The sequence below is a fragment of the Otolemur garnettii genome, unplaced genomic scaffold, assembly GCF_000181295.1.
Source record: "Otolemur garnettii isolate 467f Iridium unplaced genomic scaffold, OtoGar3 scaffold00057, whole genome shotgun sequence".
Classification (NCBI taxonomy): domain Eukaryota; kingdom Metazoa; phylum Chordata; class Mammalia; order Primates; family Galagidae; genus Otolemur; species Otolemur garnettii.
Genome location: NW_003852452.1, coordinates 7,213,302 through 7,221,688, shown reverse-complemented (window position 1 = coordinate 7,221,688; position 8,387 = coordinate 7,213,302). Strand labels below are relative to the sequence as shown.

The 8,387-nt window shown below is 35.1% G+C and overlaps 1 protein-coding gene across 1 annotated transcript in view; it reads right to left on the bottom strand.

Annotated features, from left to right (window-relative positions):
- MRPS35 (mitochondrial ribosomal protein S35) overlaps positions 1-8,387 on the bottom strand; it is a 31,300-nt gene that overhangs the window by 8,763 nt on the left and 14,150 nt on the right. The window contains exons 6-7 of the mRNA XM_012806791.1: positions 6,296-6,405; positions 4,223-4,292 (exon numbers count right to left, since the gene is read on the bottom strand). Of these exons, the coding sequence (XP_012662245.1) occupies positions 4,223-4,292; positions 6,296-6,405 (180 nt within the window). The remainder of the gene's footprint in view (positions 1-4,222; positions 4,293-6,295; positions 6,406-8,387) is intronic.

The following is an 8,387-nucleotide window of genomic DNA, read 5'->3' as shown; positions in this document are numbered from 1 at the left end:
TGTCAAATTATCTAACTTAAAAATGTTCATAACATGACTTTTCAAAATCGCTTTATTACAAAGCTAGATAAAGTTCCAGCAAAAACACTATCATGAAATACAAATAAGGCAGCCAAAAATTTAAAGTCTGTTTATTATTTATTTTTTGAGAGACAGTCTCACTCTGTCACTTTCAGCAGAGTGCTACAGTGTCATAATTCTGTCTCAAAGAAAAAACTAAATTAAAGAATATCATGAAAAGTTAAAATTTTAGAAATTTTATTATTGGTCATATTGTAAGTAAGATATATGCATGTAAGTAGGACATATGTGTTAAAAATCCAAATACAGCAGGGTACAGATCTGACTTTACTTGTACAAACTCCATCAAATTAAACATAAATTATATACAGAAATTGGGAATAAATGAATTTGAAATTCTAATAAAAATCTACTTTTTTAGTGTTAATAACAATATTAATAGCCATTTACCGAGAGCCCACAATTTGCCAGACACTTACGTAAATTCTCCCTTTTCTACCCAAAACACATTAGAAGAAAACTGAGGCTCAGGGGTTAAAGGGTTGACTGCTCCACGGAGACTAATGGGCCTGGATTCAAGTCCATGTATGCATGGCTCTGAAGGTTAGAACCTAATTCATTCCCATGCTAATGATAAGCAATACTGAAAAAGTAAACCAAATTTTTACAGGTCTCTCTTCTTTGTCACTCTCAGTAGAGTGCTGTGACTTCATAGCTCACAGCAACCTTAAACTCCTGGGCTCCAGTGAGCCTCTTGCCTCAGCTTCCCAAGTAACTGGGACTACAGGCACCTGCCACAACACCTGGCTAGTTTTTTCTGTTTTTAGTAGTGATGGGGTCTCATTCTTGCTCAGACTGGTTTCCAACTCCTAATCTCAAGCCATCCACCACATTGGCTCTCTGCTTCTGTAACTGAAGGATAACTGGTCTAGTGAACACCTGTCTTTCATTACCTTCCTAGCACTGCAATAATCATTCTTTAAAGCAATACCTAAGCCTCTATGCCTGAAGCCTAAGCCCTATGAAGTCTATGCTTATTGAAGTCTGCTTTGACACTTCTATAGTTACATTGTTTTTAAATAGTATACAACAGAAGCATCTTTTCAAAGGGGTTTTAGTACTATGTGCTACATAAAACTACCAACTGCATTCCTCTTCATGTTACCTAGAGGTAACCTCCAAGGAAGGTTAAAAAGCCAAGGGAAGTACATACGTAGGATCAAAGGCTCTGAAGCTACCCTATAAAAATAACAGAGATTAAAAAGGGGCTCTCTAAATATTTGATTAAATACCAGGTCGTAACATCAATTCCACGTTGGTGAAGGAAAAAAGAATTTCAGTTTAATAAAAATTCTGTTCCAGCAACTCTGCAAAATTTCACTTATCTGCTTTCTCTTAAAAGCATCTTCTTTTTTTTTTTTTTAGACAGCGTCTCACTCTGTCTCCCTGGGTAGAGTAACCATGGCATTACAGCTCACAAGCAACCTCAAACTCTTGGGCTCAAGCCGTTCTCTTGCCTCAGCCTCCTGAGTAGCTGGGACTACAGGCACCCACCATAATACCTGTCTGTTTTTAGAGACGGGTTCTCACTTTTGCTCAGGCTGGTACTCGTTTAGAAAGGACCAAGAGCCAATTTTTATATGGGAATTCTTTAATTTTATCTGCTAAGTATACAGCTACTGAGCCTGACATAAATGTAATTAGCATTAAAGTTCAAAGCCACCTTGGGTGAATCCAGAATACAAGCTTGTTTGGATTTTAAGTCATGGAACCACAGAAAGAATCCAGGAAGTCAACTTTCATTGAATTTACTTACTGCCTATCATTTCCTCTGGGGCAAATTCATTTTACAGATGGCTGGCAGTAAGAGACTCAAAGTTGATTGGTTCTTATTGTTTGTTATTAACTCTTTAATGGCAGTCATAAAGTTGTAGCTGATTCAGGAATATTGCTGGTTCAAACGGGATCTTAATTATTTTAAGCCAAAAGCATTTCTAAAATCATTTGTGCAGGAAACAGAGATTAACTGCTGTTATGATGTTGCTCCTGAAGCCAGGAACTAGAAAAACCAGAGGAATTATGGTAAGGAGGATACCTCCAAAGAGAAGGGCTACCAGCTACTTTTTGTTCTTTACTAACCTCACGATAAAGTTTTTTTTTCTTTTACTTTCCATTCATTTGCTTGTGTTGAAACTGTTTTATTATTAATACCAATGAAATGCTGTCAGCAGTTTAGAGAATCACAGTATCTCAGAGCTGAAAGGAGGTTCCAAAGGCCATGAAATGTAATTACCTATCCAAGGAATGTGTCTTTTACCTATTCCACTAAGTGGCAATGAATAAAAGATTTTCTACCTATGAAGTAGCCACTGCATCTCTGGATGGCTCTTTTAGGAAGATCTCACCTAATGAACTGTAATCTGTCTCTCTATTGTTTCTACCTTATATCTCTAAAAGCTATGAGCAGATCAATCTGAGTGCTCTCTCATATGAAGCCCACTGAAGATCTACATGTGTGTGACCACCCCCTTCTCCAGCTGGCTCTAATCCTTCAAAATCTTTCTAATACGAAATGCTACAAGTCCACTGTCTATGATGGGCAAGCTGTAAAAAATTTAATTATACGCATAATCTAAAATTGTTTTAACTTTTGAAATTAATATATAAAACTCAGAGGTACCTAAACATATTGATTACCAATTTTAAACCAGATGAGATGATGCTTAAGCATTGCAAAATCTTGCTTATAAATGTATATACTTACACCAAAACCCAATAAATTCAGACACTGACTATTTTTCTTTTTTTTTTGAGACAGAGTCTCATTATGTTGTCCTCAGTAGAGTGATGTGGCATCACAGCTCACAGTAACCTCAAATTCTTGGGCTCAAGCGATTCTCCTGCCTCAGCCTCCCAAGTAGCTGGGACTACAGGCACCGGCCACAACGCCTGGCTATTTTTTCTTTTTTTGTTGCAGATGGCATTGTTGTTTAGCTTGCCTAGGCTGGATTCGAACCTGCTAGCCTTGGTGTATGTGGCTGGCACTGTGACCACTGTGCTACGGGGACCAAGCCCAGACACAGACTATTTTTAATACTATGTAAATACGGGTTGAGTATCTTTAATCTGAAAACCCCAAATTTTAAATGCTCAAAAATTCAAAACTTTTGAGCACTGACATGATGCCACAAACGGAAAATTCCACACCTGACCTCATATCTGATAGGTTGCAGATATGGTTAAAAAACCTTATTTCATGCAAAAATTATTAAAAATACTGTATGCAATTACTTTCAGGCTATGCTTATAAAGTATATATGAAACATAAATTTCATGTTTCAAGACTTCTGTCTTATCCCCAAGATATCTCATTATTTATATGGAAGTATTCCAAAATCTGAAAAATTCCAAAATTCAGAATACTTCTTCTAGTCCTAAGCATTTTGGATAAGGGATATCAACCCATAATTATTTTTCCTTAATTGTCTCTAACTATAACAAACATTCACATACAAGTCTATGTGTTAATCACAAATTTTAAGAAACATTTAAAATACCTTTTTAATAAAGTTTTGGAGTTTTGTTCTACAGTTTACTTGAAAAACAGGATGAATTATAAATTCTCAAATCATATAGATGATTACTCCCTTTATAACTGAAAGCTTTCACCCAAAGTCAAAAACTCTGAATTTTAAAGGCTTTACCCATAAAGGGTTTTGTTTCTTTATTTTTTAAAGAGACAGGGTCTTAAATTTAACCTTGAATACCTGGGTTCAAGCGATCCTTCCTGCCTCAGCCTCTCAAGCAGCTGGGACTACAGGTGTGTACCACCATGCCTGTCTAACTTTTAAATTTTTTTGTAAAGATGGAGTCTCCGTACTTTGCCTAGGCTGGTCCCAAACTGAGGGCCTCAAGTGATCCTCCTACCTCAGCCTCCCAAAGTGCTGGGATTACAGGCATGAGTCACCACACCCAGTTTAGAGCCCATGATTTCAGTAAGGTCTGAGATGGGCTGAATAATCTATTTCAAGATTCTCGCTTTTAGTATTAGTAGAAGCTACCTGTGACATTTCATACATGCTTAAAGATTATTTAGTGATTCATAAATACTCAATTGAGGACCTGACACACAGAATATTCCAAAAGATTGACATCATCTAAATGACAGTGATGAAATCATTAAACATTCACACATACTTACCCAAGACTCATGATATAAAACTGTTAGTAGATACATTGCATAATCATAATTCTGTCTCTTTAAAGGGCACCTTTAAAAGAGAAAGAGAAAGTCAAAGTTCGAAAAACTTCGTATATAGAATAAATGGCCAAATATACAATACACTACATATAGAAGATAACATTTTCAGGTATTCCCCCTCTGCCTCAGGAAAATTGTTTTTTAGAATAAAATAATTTACATAGTTCATTACTTGAGGATATTTAATATTAGTGTTACTGTTATCTTAACACTGATGCTTTCATCAGTAACCGAGTTACCTGTATTAATAACACTAGCTTTATACCATTTTTAATATGATTGTGTTCAATCCAAGTTCCCTTCACCACTTCAGTCCTGTGAATCCGCCTGATGGCATGAGCCTATCTGATGAGTTCATTTAAAAAGCAGAAGTGTACAAATGACAGACACTAACCTAAACGTCAACCTGGATTTTCCCAGAGCTGATGCAAAATGAGCTACACTATACAATGCTAAAACTATTGCTGCTGTATTTAAACTGGAACTAATAACCTAAAGTCAGGTAAAACTTATACATACATAGGAGATGGCAGGGTAAGCTTTTAGGGTAAGAAAATTATACAGAAAAGGAAATAATTCTTTGGCTCGGTGCCTGTACCACAATGGTTACGGTGCCAGCCATATACACCAAGGCTGGTAGATTCAAACCCACCTGGGCCAGCTAAACAACAATGACAACAGCAACAAAAAAAGAGATGGGCATCGTAGTGGGCATCTGTAGTCCCAGCTACTTGGGAGGCTGAGGCAAGAGAATCACTTAAGCCCAAGAGTTTGTGGTTGCTGTGAGCTGTGACAGAACAGCACTCTACTGGGGATGACATTAGAGAGACTGTGTCTTAAAAAAAAAAGGAAACAATTCTTCTTTCTTGAAATGTAACGAAACCATCATATGACAAATGACTATAAGATAATGTTTATTCAGTACTTAATGTTTCTTTAAAAGCTCTCTACTCTCAAACCCATCTCTACTAAAAATAGAAAAACTAGCCAAGAACTACAGTGGGCACTTATAGTCCCAGCTATTTAGAAGGCTGAGGCAAGAGGACTGCTTGAGCCCAAGATTTTGAAGTTGTCGCGAGCTATGATACCACAGCATTCTACCCAGGGCAACAGTGTGAGACTCTGTCTCAAAAAAAAAAAAAAAGAATTACTTAAAGATAGTAAAAAGACTACTTTCAATATATTTCAAATCAATTTTTCCCCGCATGGCACTAATCAAAAACCATGGTTCCCAAGCCTTTCCTGCCTCCACACGCTGCCATCTCTGCTTGTGTGTCAATCTTCTTCCCACCACAAGAATTATTACGTAAGACCTAACCCACACACCTCCACAAGCTCAGAGGCCAACATGGGCAGGGAGACGGCAGGTCTACCTACTCACTTGTGTCTAAATGCAGGTCTTTTGTATTTTGAAATAATTTAGAAACAACCAAAGTATAATTTTAGAAATAAAATAGCCATTTAGTAAAAACAGGCCAATAAGCTTTATCTCAAATGAAAATGATCTAATTTATAAATTCATATATGATAAAATGTAGTACTGCCTTTACAAACTGCCTCTGAAATTCTGCTTATTTACATAAGTACCTTGGACAATTTTCACATAGATCATTTAATAACTTAAATTTTGAGCTATAAGATTTTTACATAAACTGACTTTGTAAAACCTATTTAAACATTAATCATTAGCAAATCATACTTGTGTCTTTTTTTAACATCTTCCCTAAGTTTTATATTAAAATCAAGATATATTAAAATGGATATATTAAAATCAAGATTAAAAATAATATCAACATAACTTAGCTAAGCAAGCCTCTCCTTGTACAAGAAGATCACAGCAACATCAGGCCAGTCTGAGGATATTAAAAATAAGAATTATACGTCTCTGACCTACTAAGTAGATGCAAGAAAAAACTAACCCCAGCCTTCAATGTAATTTCTTTCAGAAAGACTGGAGAAGATTGGAAGACAATAAAGAACCACATGCGATCAGTCTCCTAAACTTTTCTTTACCTGTCTGTTTTGATGGTAAGCACATCTGTGGTCCTACAGTATCGCTCTCCGACAAGTTTAATAAGTTTCTTCCTTGCATGGTCATCTAAGTTCAAACTGGAAAGTTTAACCTTAAAAATAAAAAACGAAAAAATTTGAAAAATATTATTTCATATACTTTGTTTAATGAAAAAAAGTAGCAATGGTGTTTATATTAACATTAAGCCTACTAAAAAGAAATCTTTTCAAACTCCTTTCTATGAGGAGTTAACAGCTGGCACACATTGTGAAGCCTGATCTTACTCATAGAAGAAAAAAAAAAAAGGAAGGGAATATACTGTCTGAAGTTCTTTGGAAGTTCTGGGCATTGGTACCTTACCTGAAAAAGCTAATGACGTGTCTTTTAAATAAATGAGATTATGGTGCTTATGAAAAGCACTTAACAGAATTAAACTCAATTAGTGTTAGTAAAGCCAGAATATAGAAATAAATGGGTAAAACATAAAGGCTTTAAAGAATTTCTACCGTGTAATTATGAAAGTCTCACTGCAACTAGATTAGGAACATTAAAACTAAAAGTACCTCATGGAGTTTGGAATACAGCATCAAGGAAGAATCAAAACATCAGAAATAATTCAGTTGAACATTTCTTAAAATGGTAACACTAGTCTCAGGCTTTTGTTCAAAAAAGGATTTTCTGTAGAATACATTTAGGAAATGCTGAGTTAAACTGGGTTCTCTAAGGTAGTGCGGTTTAAAGCAGAAAAGATGCTAATGAGAACCTTGAAATTTCAAGAGGCAGGTTTTGTATGTAATGATTTTCAAATTTATTTGACCTCAGATTCCATGTTTCAAGGGACAGTTCACAAAATTAGTATTCTTTAAGACATAGTTTTGGGAATACTGGACCAAATGAACATACTTTTTAACTTCCAGACAATAATGGCATGGATTAAAGACATTATCTAGAGATGAATAGGTCTGACCAAGGAAGCAGGCTAGGTTAGATGAGAAAATACAGTTAAATAACATAAAGCATAGTTTAATTTTTCATGAAAAGCATTATGAAAGAGCTGTGAAGAAATCATATGAAGGAGAAAAAAGGCTAACTAGGATTCTGAAGTTCCATTTGGTTCTTCTCTATAGCCTCAATAACCCTGCTCTTCCCTCAAGATACCATCGTACAGTGCCTTATTTATGTTCCCAGTGAATCAAAACCCCTGAGGACAAGAATGATGTTTACCCTGTTCTTGGCAACAGATAAGCACTTAAAAAGCATGCAACAAATATTTGCTGAAGGAATACATAAATTTTAAAAGGGAAGATACATTATTTTTAATACGCTGTGAACTTTTTTATATCAAGTAAATAGAAAATAAATATAAATGATTAAATAAATATAAATATAAATGTACCCTAGCAGTAGTCCTACCTGACTAGTAGTACTCAAGTAGTATGAATACTGACTATTAAGTATTAATCCAAAAGAATGTTTATGTGTTGTAGACAATGTGAAATACCATAGTCCTTTGGAAAGAATATGTATCAACAACCAGGATAGATAAAACAAGGCACTTTGTGATAATTCCGAATTCTGAGAAAATAATAAAATGTACCCACATGGGTAAAATGTACCCATGTATACAGAGGCAGTACAGAGAGAAAAATGAATAGTTTTTACGTTGAGATAGTGAGAATGTACTGATTTTTCCTTTTAAAACTCTTAATGAAATCATAATAATGTTTAACAATATATTAAAAAAACTTATAACTTCAATATTCTAGCTTTTTAGATGAGAAAGGGGTCAGAAAATGGTAGCAATGTTGATCATTATTGTGACAACTGCTTTAAGACTCATGTTACATTAATGCTTTACAGTTCAAAATTATATGGAGTTCATGCAAAACCATAAATATTTCAGAAATACATGTGTGGCACACTCACGCCACCTGCTAGCACCCAAAGGCACTGCAAAATTGTAATCTTTAAGCTAGAGTAATATTCTGATTTTTAACGTCAAGTGGGATTTGTTGTCTTTTATCAAAATTCAAAAGAATTCTTAGACTTTTTTCCCCAAAAGCTATATTGCAAAGAAGGTTCTTTTTTTTTTTT